This window comes from Pogoniulus pusillus, chromosome Z (assembly GCF_015220805.1).
Source record: "Pogoniulus pusillus isolate bPogPus1 chromosome Z, bPogPus1.pri, whole genome shotgun sequence".
Lineage (NCBI taxonomy): Eukaryota > Metazoa > Chordata > Aves > Piciformes > Lybiidae > Pogoniulus > Pogoniulus pusillus.
Window position 1 is genome coordinate 211,909 of NC_087309.1, and position 21,553 is coordinate 233,461.

At 44.8% G+C, this 21,553-nt stretch overlaps 1 protein-coding gene across 2 annotated transcripts in view; it reads right to left on the reverse strand.

The window, feature by feature from the left end:
- MTREX (Mtr4 exosome RNA helicase) overlaps nucleotides 1–21,553 on the reverse strand; it is a 67,180-nt gene that overhangs the window by 8,445 nt on the left and 37,182 nt on the right. Inside the window, exons 19-25 of one of the 2 annotated variants that reach the window (XM_064140708.1) lie at nucleotides 15,148–15,276; nucleotides 14,092–14,202; nucleotides 13,598–13,786; nucleotides 11,628–11,791; nucleotides 9,100–9,205; nucleotides 5,888–5,944; nucleotides 4,195–4,357 (exon numbers count right to left, since the gene is read on the reverse strand). In XM_064140708.1, coding sequence (XP_063996778.1) covers nucleotides 4,195–4,357; nucleotides 5,888–5,944; nucleotides 9,100–9,205; nucleotides 11,628–11,791; nucleotides 13,598–13,786; nucleotides 14,092–14,202; nucleotides 15,148–15,276 — 919 coding nt within the window. The remainder of the gene's footprint in view (nucleotides 1–4,194; nucleotides 4,358–5,887; nucleotides 5,945–9,099; nucleotides 9,206–11,627; nucleotides 11,792–13,597; nucleotides 13,787–14,091; nucleotides 14,203–15,147; nucleotides 15,277–21,553) is intronic. The other variant, XM_064140709.1, reaches the window with a different exon arrangement.

Here is a 21,553-nt window from a genome sequence, read left to right on the forward strand (position 1 = left end):
TGCAAGGCAGGTCCCCAAGCATGGCCGTGCTGTGTTGTGGTAGGCCCTGGCTCAAGTCCCAAGGATCCTTTCTTCTTGTCACTGACAAACATCCCAGGGAGTACTCACTTACAGACAGCATAGCTGGGGTTGTTGCAGAAAGACTTCTTTTTCTGCATGAACAGAAGTTGCATTTTTGGAATAAATTACTCTTGTCTATGCTTAGTTCCAAACAACGAAATAGCCAGTCTGAAATTAATTAACAGGATTCTTAGTTCAGCTTACCATTCTTCCCTGCAGCTTTGAAAAGCTCCTCTAATTTCCACCTTTTCCCAACACACACATTTCAGCTTAATGGCAACTCATTTTCATTAGCCAACTGACACTGTTCTAATCTGTGGCAATCACACTTGCTCTTGGAGGATTTGGGTTTATTCCATCTACTTTCCACAAACACAGGCTTTCACACTACTCATAACTGTGCCCAAGAACAGGTTTCAGACATTTGACCACGAATACTAATATAATACCAGAACACTGTGTTATCTATCTTTAGGTGTGGGGGAGTGGAAGCATGCCATCAACTCAAGATTTCTGTCTAGAGAAGTTCTGCTGGTGCCCATTAGCCTGGCTGACGGCATAACACTGAATACTAGGCTCTCACTCATGAAGAGCACAGCAGTCTTCCAGGAAACACGTGTAATATGTTGAGGAGGGGTGGTGGCAGTGGTAATGAAAAATTATTTTTTAAAAAGTGTTTTTAAAGACATTTTAAAAAATGTCTAACAGCTGGAAAATTTTCTGCCTCCTTAATAAAACTGGTGCACAACAGTGGAGTTGCAACTCCTGTAATAGCAACAACTCATTACTGCCAATTCTACTTTGCCCAAATGGCAGAGAGGAAAATACATCTCTTTTTAGAATCACAGAATCATAGAATCAACCAGGTTGGAAGAGATCTCCAAGATCATCCAGTCCAACCTAGCACCCAGCCCTATCCAATCAACTAGACCATGGCACCAAGTGCCTCATCCAGTCTTTTCTTGACTCCACCACCTCCCTGGGCAGCCCACTCCCTCTGGCAAGAACTTCTAACATCCAGCCTGTACTTTCCCTGGCACAACTTGAGACTGTGTCCCCTTGTTCTGTTGCTGGTTGCCTGGCAGGAGAGACCAACCCCCACCTGGATACAACCTCCTGAAGGTAGTTGTAGACAGCAATGAGGTCACCCCTGAGCCTCCTCTTCTCCAGGCTAAACAACCCCAGCTCCCTCAACCTCTCCTCATAGGATTTGTGTTCCAGGCCCCTCACCAGCTTTGTTGCCCTTCTCTGGACACATTCCAGCACCTCAACATCTTTCTTGAATTGAGGGGCCCAGAATTGGACACAGTACTTAAGGTGTGGCCTGACCAGTGCTGAGTACAGGGGAAGAATAACCTCCCTCGTCCTACTGGCCACACTGTTCCTGATACAGGCCAGGATGCCATTGGCTCTCTTGGCCACCTGGGCACACTGCTGGCTCATCTTCAGCTTACTATCTGTACCCCCAGGTCCCTTTCCTCCTGGCTGCTCTCCAGCCACTCAGTCCCCAGCCTATAGCGCTGCTTGGGGTTGTTGTGGCCAAAGTGCAGAACCCTGCACTTGGCCTTCTTCAGTCTCATCCCATTGGCCTCTGCCCACCCATCCAGCCTGTCCAGGTCCCTCTGCAGGGCTCTCCTACCTTCCAACAGATCAACACCTGCTCCTAGCTTGGTGTCATCTGCAAACTTACTGATGCTGCACTCAATTCCCTTGTCCAGATCATCAATAAAGATGTTGAACAGGACTGGGCTCAGCACTGATCCTTGGGGAACACCACTAGCGACTGGCTGCCAACTGGATGTGGCACCATTCACCACCACTCTCTGGGCTCGGCCTGCCAGCCAGTTCCTGACCCAGCACAGAGTGAATCTGTCCAAGCCACAAGCTGCCAGCTTTGCCAGGAGCTTGTTGTGGCAGACGGTGTCAAAGGCTTTGCTGAAGTGCAGAAAGACCTTTAACAAGCCATCATGCTGTACCTCATAGTAACTACTCTATTGCAACTAGGACAGGAATCACTAATACCTAAAATGAAAATTTGTGCTCAAGATCATGGGAAGGATACTGGAGTTTTAGTTTGTAATTTGATGTTTGCTGATTCTCCTCCTTGCCCCTCATCTTCCTTATTTGTATTTTCCTTTCTTTGAAGTCATTATAGCAACACACTACATCAAGGCAGACTCCACTGGGATTTAGCAAGACCACACTGTATTTGAGGGAGGCAGAGCTGACAATAGATGTATAAAGTGCTTTCCTTCCTTTTTGACGGTGCACGGAAAACCAGCCCATTTAACAAAGAATCCTGCGTCAACCCCTGTTGCAAGGGCTGAACTTCTCAAAAGAGGCTAATTATGAGGAAGCTAGCACTGTGGACTTGGACAAAGCTGATCAAGTGGCCTTATCCCAGTTGTGGCCAAAGTGAAAAAAATGAAACACAGCTATGCATTACCGGCAGTCATATCATGATTCGTATGCCAAAACAAAAATAAGCCAGATGCTGCTTTCCCTGTCATGTTCCCCTTACTCAGGGTAACACATCTCTGTAGCAGAGTAAGGCTCAGATATGTGCTCAAGTAGGAGAATCAAAGACTACCATTATCCCTGCTGCTTACACATTTTTTTTGTTAAGGGCTCTTGTTTCCAATTCTGTACATGCAAACAAAAAAAAAAAAGGCATTTCAGAGAGGCAAGACAATGGTGACAACTCACACTTCAAAGAATTTTCAGGTATCACTCATCACACAAAAGCTTTTAGCACTGGTGCAACCATCTTAGTGTACTTCACACCTTTAAATGCAATTGGTGAAAGATGAAACGAGGTATTTCATACTTAACCTTCAGGTTGATGGCTTGTCATTTACAAAATATCTGGGGTTTATGTCACCCTATTTTTAAAATAATGACTTCTAAGTATCCTTCCACAAGGGACAGTTTCTAGTATTGCAGTTTCTAGATTTTAGGAATATATTTGTGGCCTTTTGAGGTAGATTTCTTGCTCAGACAAAAAAAAATGCTGGTGGACAAGAAACTCAACATGAGCCAGCAGTGTGCATTTGCAGCCCAGAGGGCCAATCAGATCCTGAGCCGCATCAGGAGAAGTGTGGCCAGTAGGTCGAAGGAGGTGATTCTCCCCCTCTACTGCACTCTGGCAAGAACCCTCCTGGAGTACTGCATCCAGTTCTGGAGCCTCTATGACAAGAGAGATGTGGACATGCTAGAGCATGTCCGGAGAAGGGCCACGAGGATGATCAGAGAGCTGGAGCACCTCTGCTATGAGGACAGACTGAAAGAATTTGGGCTGTGCAGTCTTCAGAAGAGGCTCCCAGGTGACCTTATTGTGGCATTTCAGTATCTGAAGGGGGCCTACATAAAAGCTGGGGAAGGACTTTTTTGGATACCAGGGAGTGATAGGACTAGGGGATGAGGAGCAAAGCTGAAGATGGGTAGGTTCAGACTGGATGTGAGGAGGCAGTTGTTCAGCATGAGAGTGGTGAGAGCCTGGAATGGGTTGCCCGGGAAGGTGGTTGAGGCCCTGTTCCTGGAGGTGTTTAAGGCCAGGCTGGATGAGGCTTTAGCCAACCTGGTCTAGGGTAAGGTGTCCCTGTCCATGGCAGTGGGGGTTGGAACTAGATGATCCTTGTGGTCCCTTCCAACCCTGACTCATTTTGAGATTCTGTGATTTTTCTGACTTTCCAAACTCTGAGTGGTAGTGAATTTACTCCCTCCAAGGCAGTTTTATAATAAGTCACTGGGGGAGGGATCCACTCTAACCCATCACCCATTTAATTCAGGTGACAGACACCACTTTGGCTTTTCAAATACGTACACTACACTGCTGTGATGGACCATCCAAAACAGAGACTTAGTTACCACCGCTCAGTTTTGTCATCTTTAAGACAGCAAAAGGAACTTTCAACTTGCAGAGTAAATAAAATGCTTAACTGTAACAAGGACAGGTGCAAGGACTTCTTAACAGCAGGCATCTGGAACATGATTCTTTTTCCCTTAATTAGCAAAGGTGTTACCTTTAATCACAATACTTAGGATTGCTGAGTTTCGTATCATGCTGTGATCATTACCATTTCACACTAGAGAATTACCGTCTCACACCTTCTAAAGAAGAATTGTTTAACATACCTTCAAAGACATCAGTCATTTTGCAGATGTGAGCAAAGTTGGCTCCATTTGCCCATGTATGCACAACATCCATCAGGTTGGGTCTGAAAGAATTTAAATAATTTTCTTCATCGATTTCCAGTTTTGCTTCTGCAGACACCCTGGCGATTCTTTTTGCGCACTCCTTTAAGATAAACGGGGTTAAAACTTCAGTACGTCTAAGTGGCTTGTAAGTTACTAGGTAGTTATGAGGTATTGCATACAAGATGACATTTCCTTTTCAGTGTGAAATTACTCAGAAAGTAAACTACCGTTTACATTAAGTCTGTCTGCAGATCCTTCTATGATCAGGTGACCCGCTTGGTGGATGTGGGGAGGCCTGTGGATGTGGTCTATCTGGACTTCAGCAAGGCCTTTGACACTGTCCCCCACAGCAGACTGCTGGCTAAGCTGTCAGCCCACAGCTTGGATGGCAACACTCTGTGCTGGGTTAGGAACTGGCTGGAGGGCCGGACCCAGAGAGTGGTGGTGAATGGTGCCACATCCAGTTGGCGGCCAGTCACTAGTGGTGTCCCTCAGGGATCAGTGCTGGGCCCCATCCTCTTTAACATCTTCATAGATGATCTGGATGAGGGCATCAAGTCACTCATCAGCAAGTTTGCAGATGACACCAAGCTAGGGGCAGATGTGGCTGGGTTGGAGGGCAGAAGGGCTCTGCAGCGGGACCTTGACCGCCTGGACAGATGGGCAGAGGCCAATGGGATGGCATTCAATAGCTCCAAGTGCAGGGTGCTGCACTTTGGCCACAACAACCCCATGCAGAGATACAGGCTGGGGTCGGAGTGGCTGGAGAGCAGCCAGACAGAAAGGGATCTGGGGGTGCTGATTGATACCCGCCTGAACATGAGCCAGCAGTGTGCCCAGGTGGCCAAGAGAGCCAATGGCATACTGGCCTGCATCAGGAATGGTGTGGTCAGCAGGAGCAGGGAGGTCATTCTGCCCCTGTACTCTGCACTGGTTAGACCACACCTTGAGTACTGTGTTCAGTTCTGGGCCCCCCAGTTTAGGAGGGACATTGAGATGCTTGAGCGTGTCCAGAGAAGGGCGATGAGGCTGGTGAGAGGCCTCGAGCACAAGCCCTATGAGGAGAGGCTGAGGGAGCTGGGGTTGTTTAGCCTGGAGAAGAGGAGGCTCAGGGGTGACCTTATTGCTGTCTACAACTACCTGTAGGGTGGTTGTGGCCAGGGGGAGGTTGCTCTCTTCTCTCAGGTGGCCAGCACCAGAACGAGAGGACACAGCCTCAGGCTGCACCAGGGGAAATTTAGGCTTGAGGTGAGGAGAAAGTTCTTCACTGAGTGAGTCACTGGACACTGGAATGGGCTGCCTGGGGAGGTGGTGGAGTCGTCGTCCCTGGGGCAGTTCAAGGCAAGGTTGGACGTGGCACTTGGTGCCATGGTCTAGCCTTGAGCTCTGTGGTAAAGGGTTGGACTTGATGATCTGTGAGGTCTCTTCCAACCTTGGTGATACTGTAATTTACAGTGTTTTAAGCAAGCTGGTAAGAGCTTTGAAAGACATGTTCTAAGTTGCATAACAAGATTACTCATTATTGCACATTGCAAAACCACATGCAAATTTCACTAATAATCCACAATCACGTCTTCACCATGCACTTACACTTCACTCACACATTTCATTTGGATTTCTAATGGATTACCTGCATCTGCCGGAGTGGTCCTGCCAACTGCTCTGTCAATTTTGGCATTTCACTGGACTGAAAAAGATGACATTAAATGACCTCATATGCTCTCATACATTTGCTCTACACCAAATTAAGTGCAAAAATAGAAATCCAATGTGTGCTAGTGTCATGCCAAATTACTCCAATGAGTTCTCAGGGTTGTTATCAAACATTAACATTTACTGAATTACCCAAGTACTTATTCCTCAACCTAAATCAGAAGGCAATAGTAGGAAAACAAAAAAACCCAGTTGCTTCTTGATTAGTTCCCAAATTTCCTCTATTTAGCTACTCCATAGTTTTGAAATGTCAAAATGTTGATCGTTTACTGCTTTACCTGCCACAAGCTTTTAACAGCTTAAACTTCATGATTAAGTGTGAACATTTCATTATTCAAATACAGCAGCACATGTTTAAAACTGAGTGCTACTGCTGAATCAGCTGCTGAATACCACTTATAACTGATCATGTGCTGAGCTGCAGCAAGAGCAGTGTGGCCAGAAAGGCAAGGAATCATAGAATCAACCAGGTTGGAAGAGACCTCGAAGATCATCCAGTCCAACCTATCCCTCAAATAAATATAAAAAAATATCTTGAACACCTCCAGGGATGGTGACTCCACCACCTCCCTGGGCTTGAGTTTATTTGATTGCATTAAAAAGAAACAAACAAACAAACAAAACACACACATTAAAAAAAAACACAACCAACCTGAACTTTTGCAAATGACTCATTGACATTAAACTGACTACATTCCACAGAAATCTGTATGTTACCCCCTGCATGACTCCATTTTGAAATAGCATAAATCGTGGAATCACAGAATGGATTAAACTGAAAGGGATTTTAGAGATTAACCACTCAACCCTCTGCACCATGGGCAGGGACACCTCTCAACTAGACTCGGCTCCTCAAGGCCTCATCCCACTTGGTCTTGAACATCCCCAGGGAGCAGACATCCACAACCCACCTGGGCAGCCCATTACAGAGTCTCACCATCCTCGCACCGAAGATCTCTTTCTAAGACCCAGTCTAACTCTTCCTAAGCTAAAAAGCATTCCTTGCCTTGTCCTATTGCTAGACACCCTTAGGAAAAGTCCCTGTCCAGCCTTCCTTTAGGATCCCTTCAGGTACAGGAAAGCAGCTCTAAGGTCCCTCTGAAAACATCACTTTTTCAGGCTGAACAACCCCAGCTCCCTCAGGCTATCCTCATAGCAGAGGTGTTTCGGCCTTTGGAGTCATCAATGCTTAGCCCATTTCTGAAGCAGGAGAAGTGTAACACTCTCAGTTTTTAGCCATTTTAAAAAACACCACCACTCCCCAAATACACAAACAGCACATATCTCCATGAATTCAACAGCATGTTTGTCATTCAGCCCACTTCTTTTTAAGTCAATTATGTATCCTATAGAGGGGTCTTTCCATTCGACAATTTTTTCTGGGCAGGTTCAAACATAATAGATTATTTTTAGAGTTCTTCAGCTATTTAAAGAGGTAGATTTATGCTGATAGTAACTGCCACTTCTTTGGTCATGTGCATATAAACCAGTATATGTACCTGCAATGTAGCTACTTATATAAAATGCCTTTTTATAAGAATGAGCTACCTGTTGTAGCTTTAATGACTTCTAGTGATGTGAATGAAAAAGACAAGAAACAGCAAAATTTACCTTTAGTATCCATGGGAAGTAGAAAGATGCACAAACTCTGCTTCACTAGAACAGTTAAAAGTGTGGTTTCCAGTGAAATAAGTTCAGAGCACATAAAAAAAGTGTTCACTATACAGCCAGTATTGCCCTACATAACTGGTTAGGTTTTGAAATACACAGAGCTGGTGGTCTCTACAGGAGTATACCTTCATGGGTAGAAGGGATTCTTCCTTTTTACTCTTCTCTCGTCAGACCCTGCCTTGAGTACTGTGTGCAGTTCTGGAGCCCTCAACTCCAGAAGGACATGGAACTGTTGGAGCCAGTCCAGAGGAGGCCACAAAGATTATCAGAGGGTTGGAGCACCTCTGCTATGAGGACAGGATACAAGAGTTGGAGCTCTTCAGTCTGGAGAAGAGAAGGCTTCAAGGAGACCTTATAGTGGCCTTCCAGGATCGGAAGGGGGCCTACAGGAAATCTGGGGAGGGACTATTGACAAAGTCTTGTAATGACAGGAGTAATGGGTTTAAACTGGAAGAGGGGAAATTTGAATTCAATGTTAGGAAAGAGTTCTTTGCAGTGAGGGTGGTGAGACACTGGAGCAGGTTGCCTAAGGAGGTTGTGGATGCTTCCTCCCTGGAGGTGTTCAAGGCCAGGCTGGATGATGCCATGAGCAACCTGTTCTAGTGAGAGGCATCCCTGCCTATGGCAGGGGTTGGAACCAGATGATCCTTGAGGTCCCTTCCAACCTAAACCATTCTATGATTCTAATTAACAACAGCTTACCTTGTCACCCCTTATACTAACAAAAGTAACTCACTACCATCTGGCTGCTAAGGTGTCTTCCACATTTCGAATCAACCTGAGTGATACATCTGGCTAGTTACTTGCAGTAGTATTTCATATGTTAGGTTATTTTTACAGTCTTTTCCTATTGATGCTAAACTTCCATGCAGCTTATAGGTGGGAAACCAATGATATCTGGTATTAAATACTCATTATTTTACTCTTAATAACATGTAGTCATTTTTTAACATTTCTTTTGGTATCACTTCCATGCAGTACTGCTATTTTCATCAACAGATCAAGGCTACTGTCTAAGTAATATAGAATGAACATGTCTCAGAATTATAAGATACTCTCACCTTGGAGTGCAAGAGCAGACATTGTTAAGCCTCTTTTTAAAATAATCATAATACATTTTAAGTTACAAGAATGTGTGTGTGCAGACACACATAAATACAAGCATGTATGCTGAGACTCCATTAACATTGCTTTTTTGCATGAGGAGGGAACAGCTGTATATTGCATTACAATTTTATATAATCTTTGGCATATTATTCACAGGAAAGATATTTTATCATGGAAGGTGCCATGCTTTTGTTAAATTCAATAGCAGTTCACATCAAACAACCTAGGAAAGAATACAAAACGTGCAGTGGCTCACACTGTTGCAGACAATCTCTGTAACTGATTTTAAACAACACCTGTTGATAGACAGCAATGTCTGTCTAAAATTCCTAACTTAAAGAAGCAACTTACGTTCTCTTGAAATACAAAACAGCTTAGAAGAGCAGTTGCCTGTTCTGCGGATAAGTCATTGAAGAGACCATTGAACATCATTTCTGTCAGGAGTAGTTCATCAGCACTAAAATAAAGAGGACAAAGATCAAGGGTCAGACTTAATGAAATGTAATTTTAAATCGAAGTACTACTAATCTGTTGTGTGACGCAATTTGAATAAAGATAGGAAACATACCTTCTTATTTTTTCTTAATTGGGAACACCAATATTACTATGTTAGCTTTCTAGCAAGAGAGTGAGAAAGTATTTTAAAGAAATCAAAAGCTCTTACTGAAGCACAAGAAGTATCTCCTGATAGTTCACACAAATTAGTAATAGCAGTTTTATCAGACAGGACATCAACAGATTGAAAAGTATCAAGACAGGCAACTTAGGAAAGAGCTGAAATTGGTGGTGCTGCTGCTCAAAAGATTCAAATGGATATTTCCAAGGTACTGAAAAGAGGAATAAACTTGCAACATTTTATTTATAGAATGAAGACTTAATAATGAAATATAAAATTCAAACATCTGGATAAAATATAAAATTGTTGATAAGGCGATCCCTCTATTTTTGGAGTTTATCAGACAAATGCATAGTATGGAGGTATTCTTCTACAAAATAAAGTGAAACTCATCAAAAACAGTGCCTGAAGGTCAGACAGTTCACAAAATTCAGATACAGCTTCCCTATTTGCTACCACATTTTGCAGGGGACAAAAGGTTATTAGGTACTGAACATGGCATTCAATAGCTCCAAGTGCAGGGTGCTGCACTTTGGCCACAACAACCCCATGCAGAGATACAGGCTGGGGTCGGAGTGGCTGGAGAGCAGCCAGACAGAGAGGGATCTGGGGGTGCTGAATGATACCCGCCTGAACATGTGCCAGCAGTGTGCCCAGGTGGCCAAGAGAGCCATTGGCATACTGGCCTGCATCAGGAATGGTGTGGTCAGCAGGAGCAGGGAGGTCATTCTGCCCCTGTACTCTGCACTGGTTAGACCACACCTTGAGTACTGTGTTCAGTTCTGGGCCCCCCAGTTTAGGAAGGACATTGAGATGCTTGAGCGTGTCCAGAGAAGGGTGACAAGACTGGTGAGAGGCCTTGAGCACAAGCCCTACAAGGAGAGGCTGAGGGAGCTGGGATTGTTTAGCCTGGAGAAGAGGAGGCTCAGGGGTGACCTTATTGCTGTCTACAACTACCTGAAGGGTGGTTGTGGCCAGGGTGAGGTTGCTCTCTTCTCTCAGGTGGCCAGCGCCAGAACGAGAGGACACAGCCTCAGGCTGCGCCAGGGGAAATTTAGGCTTGAGGTGAGGAGAAAGTTCTTCACTAAGAGAGTCATTGGATACTGGAATAGGCTGCCTGGGGAGGTGGTGGAGTTGCCGTCCCTGGAGCTGTTCAAGGCAAGATTGGACGTGGCACTTGGTGCCATGGTCTAGCCTTGAGCTCTGTGGTAAAGGGTTGGACTTGATGATCTGTGAGGTCTCTTCCAACTCTGATGATACTGTGATACTGTGAAATACATGTACCTTCTTTCCTACTATCTTTAAGGAAGAAGGCACAGTAACAGAAGTCACTGCCACTTTTAAAAATACAGGAGGAAGTTGTTCAGCATGGGAGTGGTGAGAGGCTGGAGGGGTGCCCAGGGAGGTGGTTGAGGCCCCATCCCTGGAGGTGTTTAAGGCCAGGCTGGATGAGGCTGTGGCCAGCCTGATCTAGGCTAGGGTGTCCCTGCCCATGGCAGGGAGGTTGGAACTAGATGATTCTTGTGGTCCCTTCCAACCCTCACTGATTCTGTGATTCTAAAATTCTATCAAAATCTGAGTTACACCCTGAAATACTGAAGTCTGATTCATGAATTTCTATGGAATCTTTACTACATGTTTTTATTATGCACATGTATATATTTATACATACACAAGCACACACCCCTGCTATACGTAGTACAGTAAAACATACCACTTCTATAGACTCGTTTCAACAGTTCTACGGAAGTAATGAGGCTGTATTCCAAACTTATCAGACACTTTGTAAGTGCTGACAATCACTGTTTACACCATGTTTTGTGAGCAACTCCATACTATGAGTCCTGAGAAGCGAAATGTGGAAACTGATACCAACTTTTCATGTAAGGTACAATAATAAATGACAACGCTCACTATTGCCTAAGCTGTTTAAGAAAACACTCCCTCTTTTGCCATTTTTGTGTTCGTATTTTAAAATCTGCTCTATTCTGTCCTTTAACTGCTTCAATCATTACATTCACTTTATGGCACAGATCATAACCTCTGATGAATCTTTCTTCTAGTGGACTCAGAACTTTACAGATTCACAGAATGGTAGGGGTAGAAAGGGATCTCTGGAGGTCGAATCTAATGCCACTGCTAACACAGGTTCAGCTAAATCTGGTTGCACAGGACCCAACATAAACAGAACATACTAAATCCAGGGAGGACAGTAACAACATGTAATTCACGACAGTAATCACCTTGCACAGAAACCAATTACCTGCTGATTTCACAAGCAACTCTTCCCTTCATCTCAATAACATCTGAGGACGTGGCAAACCCCAGTCTTCTCAAAACACGCTTGCGGCATTTGAGTTCATCCATTTGTAAGACAGTTCTGGCTTTTTTTAGCTCTCGCTTTGCTGCTCTAATATCCATAGCAATCTGGCAGGTCAGGAGAGAAATCATATGTTGCTGGTTTAACGGATGTTAACTGTTTAAAGACATTATTTAAACTACACAAAGGCCTCAGAATGACAGTTTATGAGCACAGTAGTTGACACCGACTCAACTAACAGGAAGGCTTAAAGTAAATGTAACCAAAAGAACTTTACAAACAAACAAGCGAACAACGTCTGTTCCATTAACCCAAAGTAAACTCTGGCAAATTTGGGAAGTTGAGCTATTTATCCAGCTCGAGGTGGGTGGAGAGGAGGGTGGGGACAGGAAAACCCCAAAATCAGCCCACACTGGAAAAAACCCAGAAGAAATCATTGGTTGAAAAATGAGCACTACATCTTCTGATGTACTGGCCTTGTAGCTCATCACAGTCACTCAACATCCTAACAGTGGGCTGTACACTCTGATAAGTCTGCTTAGTCCAGTAGGTCTTACCACATGCAACTTCGTGCTACACATCCCAGAATTACTTCTGTGAAGCAACCCCTGGAAAACCTGTTTTTTTGAAGCAGTGCAGAAACAGAAGAGCTGGCTTTGTGCACAACTACATTTAGCCTACCTATGTCTGACTCTACACAAAATAAGTACGTGTACTGGCTTCCAGGCTCAGAGTCAGCACAGGAAGCTGCAGCACAGTGAAGGTTGGATGTGGCACTTGGTGCCATGGTCTAGCCTTGGGCACTGTGGTAAAGGGTTGGACTTGATGATCTGTGAGGTCTCTTCCAACCTTGGTGATACTGTGATACTGTGATACTGTGACTTGTATAGCACACTCCCCTCAAGCTACTTAAGTCCCATCAATTCAACTTAGCTCTGCACAGGCATATTCAAAACAATTATGAAGATTTTACCTACGCTGTATTGTGCTACACCTGTTCAGTGAAAAAGACACCAAGTGAAACCTCTGTAGACTTCTAAACTAAGATGACTTTTTCTGGAAAGGTTTATTTTCAATATAGTTACCAAATGTATCAAAGAAGGGCATACCACTAACTCAGCAAATTTTTAGTGAGATTTGATAATTTTACAGATTTTTAAAAGAATGATGCGGTCTTACTAATTTAAAAAGTATTATTTTATTAACTCATTAAAAAAAAATTAACTCATTATCTGGCCTTTGCAAGTAAGAAAACAAGAAGAGGACTACTACTGTCTCTCTCCTGGCCTGTATCAGGAATAGTGTGGCCAGCAGGGCAATGGACGTTATTTCTCTCCTGTACTCAGCACTGGTCAGGCCACGCCTTGAGTACTGTGTCCAGTTCTGGGCTCCACAATTCAAGAGAGATGTTGAGGTGCTGGAAGGTGTACAGAGGAGGGCGACAAAGCTGGTGAAGGGCCTGGAACACAAAGCCTATGAGGAGAGGCTGAGGGAGCTGGGGTTGTTTAGCGTGGAGAAAAGGAGGCTCAGGGGTGACCTCATTGCTGTCTACAACTACCTGAAGGGACACTGTAGCCAGGTGGGGGTTGGTCTCTCCTGCCAGGCAACCAGCAACAGAACAAGGGGACACAGTCTCAAGTTGTGCTGGGAAAGGTACAGGCTGGATGTTAGGAGGAAGTTCTTCACAGAGAGAGTGATTGGCATTGGAATGGGCTGCTCGGGGAGGTGGTGGAGGCACTGTCCCTGGACGTGTTCAAGAAAAGACTGGATGAGGCACTTAGTGCCATGGTCTAGTTGACTGGCTCAGGCTGGGGGATAGGTTGGACTGGATGACCTTGGAGTTCTTTTCCAACCTGGTTGATTCTATGATTCTCTCTTCAGCTAAGTAGAGTCTTTTGGTTTGTATTTTTTACCTGTGCTTTTTTTTCACAGAGTTTGTACACAGTTTCCAAGTTGGGGTCATTGTGAAGAGGATGTGAATACATCCTATGCTCAAATGCCTCTACTTTTTGGATTACTTTTTTGAGTCCTTGATCTTTGATGCCCATGTCATCAATAGGGTCTAGTAAGGGTACTCCATCAGGAAATCGTTTCTGTACTTCCTAAAATGAAAATTAAAAATTTTCAAGGTGAGGTTAGTAAAAGTAAAATAAACTTTTACAAATCATCTGGCACAACTATGGGGGCACAGAAGGCAGTAGTGCAAGTTTGCTACATGACATTTCAGCAGTTTTCAAAATCACCTTACAGTCAGTGTGGAGAAGTAGAAACAATTGATATATGTGGCTTCCAACCCCTTTTAAAGAACAAGTGTGAAGATATGACATACTTCTTTGGAACAAGTTGTCTGGGGTTCAAGAGTAACTCGCTCATCAGAGCAGAGCTTACACAGCCCAGTGGAACTTACTTGTATGGATTTTAACACACTTTGCCTATTGTCAATAGGCCTCAGGTCTTTAGGTATGTAAAGGCGAACACTGCTGATGGCTGATAGAAGATGTACCAAAACAGGAACCACCTATCAAAGAGAGTGCAGTAACTGATACACCAGGAAAAAAAAATATATATTATTAATATTTTATACTAACATTTTACAAACAAATGGAAAAACTGAGTCCACAAGGACATATCAGCGTGTAAAAGAACATCAGGAATCCATGATATAAAGTATTAATAAAGAAGAAAAGTAAGTTTGTTCAAAGGGATAAATTCCACACTCAGTTAAATCTAGAGAGAGGCTACAAATGAAAAAAAAGTTACGAAAATTCAGTTTCCCTCTTACTTTGCCTCTTATCTAGTAGAATATCTCTTTCATGATCCCAACTAGGTAAGTTATTGTCATATACTTATCCAAACAGAACCCCAATCCAAAACCTGAACACGGGCAAAGTAAACAACTGAAAATTCTAACAGTTTCTCCTCAAATGCGGTTTCAAACTGAAGATTTTAAATAGTGCAAATGGTTTTACTAATAACAGCAGTTTAGCTTTATAATAAAGTAGCCTCAAAAGCTGAAGGAATCAGAAAATGCTGTTAAGAAAAATATCTGCCAAAGAGTATTGCTATGAGTTATCACTCAAGGATTATATAAATTCTAAGTAAGTTATGAAACCTAACAGAACAAACGCACATTACCCACAAAATACTGCATGACCACCTCCTCAGATGTAGGTAATTTTAATAACTTTGGTTACATTACTGCTATTGTCTTTCATGAAGAGATTTGAAATATAGAACAGAACAGTAAGTTTCAAAGTACTTCTTATATGGCAACAAATTCATTCAAGTATTTTATTCACAGTTGGAAGCTTCCTCTTCAGTGAAATCAGCAATTGTTTAAGAAAGCAGCTTCTTTTGCTTTCTTAATACATCAATCCCTCTTCTACCACAGTCTGTAATGCTTTGAAAATAGAATCTTTGAAAACATGCATAAGAAACTATTGAGAATAAATTTCTAACAAACCTGCATCTCTCCTCTCTCACCAGGTCTGGCTGGCTTTGCAGCCTCAGTAGCAGAATTTTTCAGACTCTCTTTGCTGCAGTGCAGCAGCACTTCAACTACATATAGTGGGTCCAACTCTCCAGAATTTGGCTGTTGAGAGCACAGAAAAAAAAAACCAATCAGGTCCATGTCAGTATTTCCAAACGCCTGCAATAACGGAAGGCAAAAGCATGATTTTATTCGATACTAAAGGTGTGCAATGAACTATGCTCTTCCCAGTTATCAGCTCAGTGACGCAGTACATTCTAAAAGCTACTGAATCACACTGATTGACAGCCTAAAGTCTACATGCAGCTTTAGGTTCTTCTGCCTTTACTTCTATACATAGTTTCTGAAGTAAGTTAAGAGTCTTTGTAACTGGAATGCGAAGCAGTTGGTCATGATGATCGCTGAAAACATTTATTCAGAACTTCTTATACCACCTAAGGCACAAAGACTGTGGCCACTGTCACAGTAGGGCAGAATGGTGGTTGGGTGCCCAGCACCAGGCAGAAGGGGCTTCATTCAAACAACCACCATTCACTGATCTATCCCACTTGTGGTGACGAAAACTACCCATTGTGAGGTTCTTACACTACTGCACCTAGTGCTGAGTTCTCAGGAAAAACACATGGATTTGGCCACCCTGCAGAAGTGCTTTATCTCGGTAAGATAAGCAAAAAAGATGAACTCATACTGAAGAACTCCTGTCTTTTCCCAGCCTGTGTAACACTTTCCATCAAGAACTTTGAAAATGAGACATAATTAGTATCAATCATCTGGGTGGGCTCAGATGTGCAAAAAGTTTGAAAACAGCCTTGTGGATATTTGGCTAGGAAAAGAACTGAAACAACCAGACTTGGGGGAAGTGCTACATATTCTAGGACAAAAACAACAGCTTCTTTAAATTATTTGGTTTGCCTCTGTTTGTAGAAATCAATCTTTCCATACCGATTAATAAAGTTACATAGCTTTAAGCCTGCTCCATAATTCTCATTCTTTCCAGAGAACTCAAAAGGAAAGTTCAGCCCAGATGCTAGAATGACTTTAAAAAAAAAAAAAAGTGATGCTGAAGCCAGATCTGTGTTCTGCAGAACAGACTGTAATTTCAAAGATAACACTCAAACCTAAAGCCTTCTCACAACAGCAAGAGAGGCTGGATAGGGAATGCTAGGGTGAAGGGGGAATCAATCTGTTTTATTGCTCATGTGGCTCTATGAAAAATAGTAGTCTAGAAATAAAAGTTCAAGCAATGGTAGTAAAGTCCAGTTTTCCAACTTCAAAAAAAAACGTAACTTTTGAAAGACAAGGGAAAACAAAACCAAAACATTTTTCTCATGTGCTATTTGATGAATAACTTCTAGCACCAAAAGGTGCCACAACATACAGGCACTAGCAAATGTGATGAAGAAAACTTTTCATTTAGATCCAGTCATTAAAAACAATGCTATCCTGTTAAAATTAAAGCAAAAATGTTATCATAGAAAAATACTCTTCAAATTTAAGTTTCAATTTAGCCATCAGAATAGCCTGTCAAAACATTTCTGAAAGGGAGGCCAAATGTGGACATATAAACAAAGGAGTTTTGGGAGAAAGACCAAACCTGACATCTGGCAATGTTTTACTCTCTTTGTATCTTAACTTTCCAGCCCTCAGCTCTACAGCAACATCTCAGAGGACAAGAAATCTCATGTCTGACAAACTAGCTCAGGACTCAAAACACAGTTCCCCAGTTTAAGATAACCCTTATGTTGAGTCAAATCATAGAATGGTCTGGGTTGGAAGGGACCTCTGAAGGTCATCTAATCCAACCCCTCCCTGCAGTGAGCAGGGGCATTCCCCACTAGATCAGGTTGCCCAGAGCCCTGTCAAGCCCTGAATATCTCCAGACATGGGACCTCAACCACCTCCCTGGGATGTCAGTCTCCCTTAAGCTCTTGACCATCACTTAGAACTTATATAGATTTTCTGGGAGTGGATAACAGACTCGTTCCCATGAAGGAATTAGTGTAGTCCTGCTGGGTGTATTTAATAGAATCATAGAATCAGCCAGGTTGGAAGAGACCTCCAAGATCATCCAGTCCAACCTATCACCCAGACCTAACCAATCAACTAGACCATGGCACTAAGTGCCTCATCCAGTCTTTTCTTGAAGACCCCCAGGGACGGTGCCTCCACCACCTCCCTGGGCAGCCCATTCCAATGCCAATCACTCTCTCTGTGAAGAACTTCTTCCTAATATCCAGCCTATACCTACCCTGGCACAACTTGAGACTGTGTCCCCTTGTTCCATTGCTGGTTGCCTGGGAGAAGAGGCCAACCCCCACCTGGCTACAATGCCCCTTCAGGTAGTTGTAGACAGTAATAATATCACCCCTGAGCCTCCTCTTCTCCAGGCTAAACAGACCCAGCTCCCTCAACCTCTCCTCATAGGATTTGTGCTCCAGGCCCCTCACCAGCCTTGTTGCCCTTCTCTGGACATGTTCCAGCACCCCAACATCTTTCTTGAATTGAGGGGCCCAGAACTGGACACAGTACTCAAGGTGTGGCCTGAGCAGTGCTGAGTACAGGGGCAGAATAACCTCCCTCGTCCTACTGGCCACACTGTTCCTGATGCAGGCCAGGATGCCATTGGCTCTCTTGGCCACCTGGGCACACTGCTGGCTCATCTTCAGCTTACTATCTATCAGTACCCCCAGGTCCCTTTCCTCCTGGCTGCTCTCCAGCCACTCAGTCCCCAGCCTATAGCGCTGCTTGGGGTTGTTGTGGCCAAAGTGCAGAACCCTGCACTTGGCCTTGTTCAATCTCATCCCATTGGCCTCTGCCCACCCATCCAGCCTGTCCAGGTCCCTCTGCAGGGCTCTCCTACCTTCCAACAGATCAACACCTGCTCCTAGCTTGGTGTCATCTGCAAACTTACTGATGCTGGACTCAATGCCCTCGTCCAGATCATCAATAAAGATACTGAACAGGACTGGGCCCAGTACTGATCCTTGGGGAACACCACTAGTGACTGTCTGCCAACTGGATGTGGCACCATTCACCACCTAATAGAATCAGTCAGGGTTGGAAGGGACCATGGAGACACTGACAGCCACTCTTTGGGTGTGGCCATCAAGCCAGTTCTGCATCCATCCAGTGCTGCACCCACCAAACCCATGTGTCACCAGCTTGGAGGCCAGGATGTCGTGCAGGACAGTGCCAAAGGCCTTGCTCAGCTCCAGCTCAATGCCATCAGCTGCTCACCTCTCATCTATGAATGTTGTGACCTGTTCATAAAAGGCCACCAGGTCTGTCAGGCAGGATTTGCCCCTTCACTATTCTTCTGTTTCAGTAGTGCCTCCAGGAGGATCTGCTCCATGATCTCACTGGGCACAGAAGTGAGACTGCCTGGCCTGGAGTTCCACGGCTCCTCCTTCCTACCCTGTTTGACAATGGGAGTTATGCTTCCCTCTTTCCAGTCAAGGGGGGACTGCCCCAGACTGCCATGACTTTTGGAATGGAATAGAGAAGGGTTTAGCAACCTCATCTGCCAGCTCCCTCTGCAGCCGTGGGTGTATCCCATTGGGTCTTGAACACTTTCAGGTTCTTCAGGTGACCACGAACCTGATCTTCACTTATGATGGGTAGCTCTTCCTTCCAGACCCTGCCATTGTCTTCCATGGCTCCAGGAATGTGGCTGGAGGCCTTTGCAGTGAAGACTGAGGTAAAGAAGTCATTGAGAATCTCAGCCTTTTCCATGTCACTCGTGACCATTTCACCTGCTTCCTTTCTGGGGGGGCCCAACCTTCCCTAGGCCTCTTTTTACCATTAATACACCTGCAGAAATTTTTAGTGTTGCCTTTGACTTCCCTGGCTAGGTTCAATTCAAACTCTGCCTTGGCTTTCCTAACCAGATCTCTAGCTGCTTGGGCAGCTTCCTCATATCCATTCCAGTTGTCCTTTCTTCCACTCCCTGTAGTTTCTTTTTGTATGACAGCGTGTCCACGAGCTCCTCACTCAGCCAGGCAGGCCTCCTAACATTCTTCCCTGCTTTCCTCTTTGTTAGTATGCATTGCTCCTGGACACAGAGAAGGTGATCCTTGAACACTGACCAGCTGTCCTGGGCCCCTCTTCCCTCTAGAGCAGGCATCCTCAAGCCTTTTAAGCTGGGGGCTGGTTCACTGTCCCTCAGACACTGTCGGGGGCCAGACTATTGTTTGGTTGCAGCCTAGTCTCAGCAGGTGCTTGGGCAGCTGGTGAGAGGACTAAGTGGCAGAAGTGGCTGCTTGGTTCCTCGCCTAGTCCCTGGCAGGAGGAGGTGGGGGGGTTCTGTAAATACCGGCAGGCTGGACCAAGGACCCCGGGGAGCCGTATCCAGCCTGTGGGCTGCAGTTTGAGGACCCCTGCCCTAGAGCTTTGTCCCATGATACTTTGGCCAGCAGATCCTTGAAGCGATCAAAGTCTGTACGTCTAAAGTCTAGGGCCATAAGCTTGGAACACCTCCTCCTGGTTGCCCTGAGGGTCTTAAATTCAACCGTATCTCAGGCACTGCAACCAAGGCTGTCCTTGAGTTTCACGACAGTCACCAGCCCTTCCCCGTTGGTGAGAACAAGGTCCAGCAAAGCACTTTTTCTTGTTGGCTCCTCTACCATCTGGAGGAGGAAGCTGTCATCTATGCAATCCAGGAACATCCTGGATTGCTGATGCCTTGCTGTGTTGTCCCTCCAGCAGATGTCAGGGTGGTTGAAATTCCCCATGAGGACCAGGGCTGGGGACCTGGAAGCTGCTTCTATTTCCCTGTGAAAGGCCTCATCTGTTTGGTCCTGCTGGTCAGGTGGCCTCTAGCCGACACCTACTGTAACATCACCCTCCCCTCTCTTCCCTTTAATTTTAACCCATACACTCTCAACCAGCTCAGCATCCTTCCTGTGCTACTTTGGAGCTAGCTAGAATGTTTTGGTGAGAAGAACTAGATTACAGGCTGTGAAAGGAAAACAATGCTGATGTCTACTTCCCTCATAGGCTTGTTGAGATGTATAGGAACAAGAAATAAAAACAGAGTTAACCACTCTCACTCGGGCTGCTGGCTGAGCTGCTTCTTACTCTCTCACCTCACCCTCCATTTTGGACTAACCCACTTTGCTTCCTAATCCCCTGGCTGAACCTCTATTCTTCCTTGGGTCTGGGGTAGGGTTGAGAGGGGTAGGGGGAAGGTGAAGGGGCAGTTGAGAGCCCCTCCTGGGGACTCAGGTTTCTGGGAAGGGAGTTGTGTTTCCGTATTACCTTTTACTTTGCATATTTCTGTATATACTGCAAATATCTGCTTGTACATTGTGCTAAGCTGTAAATATAAGCTTCGTTCATATTTCCAGAGCCGGCTGAGTCTAGTCTGGATGATTTCTAAAAAGGGTGGGGGGGATGGGGGTGGGAACACTCAAACCCCCCCAAACCATCACACTTCCCCAGGTGGAGCTCCACTGATTCCAGCTGGTCACTGATATAGAGGGCAACACCTCCTCCTCTCCTTCCCTGCCTATCCTTCCTGAAGAGCTTGTACTCATCTATCCCTACATTCCAGTCATGGGAATCACCCCACCCAGTTTCAGTAATAGCCACTATGTCACAGCAGCACAGTGGCCCTTAATTCATCCAGTTTGTTGCCCAAGCTCTGTGCATCTGCATAGAGGCACTTCAGCTGGGCTGGCCCTGTCATCTTCTTGTGCCAAGTCCCCTTGATTTCCTCAGATTGTCCTGATGTGTCATCCCTGGCTTGCTTCAGGGCAGCAAGCTGAGTGCCATCATTGGCTCTCCATCCCTCTGCCTCCAGTGAGCTGCCCCACTGTTTGTCACCAGCCAGCAGGTGACTATTCACCCCTTCCCCCTTCGAATCTAGTTTAAAGCCCTATCAATGAGCCCTGCCAATTCCTGCCCCAGGACCCTTTTCCCCCTCTGGGATAACAACAACAGTTCTTTGTAGCTCTGGTGCCTTGTAAACCGAGCCGTGGTTGTAGAATCCAAACCCCTGTTGATGACACCAGCCTTGGAGCCATGAATTGAGCTGTTGGCTCTTCCTACACATTCCTTTGTCCTTTGCAGATGTTAGAGAGATAGAGGAGAACAAAATTTGTGCTCCTGATCCCTTTAGCGGCTGCCCTGAGGTCCTGAAGTCTTTTTTAATTGATTTTGAGCCTCTCATTGTTGTATCATCACAACCCACTTGAAAGACCAGAAGTGGGTAGTAGTCTGAAGGACTTACAAGGTTGGGAAAAACAAAACTAATATTTCAGAAACAAAGTAATATTTTGTGGTGTCAACTGCACCTTTGAACTACTTCATCCAGACACGATAAAGCATTTCCTCTTACTAGTATGCCAACAGTTAAAAAAACAAACACAACACTTAGGGT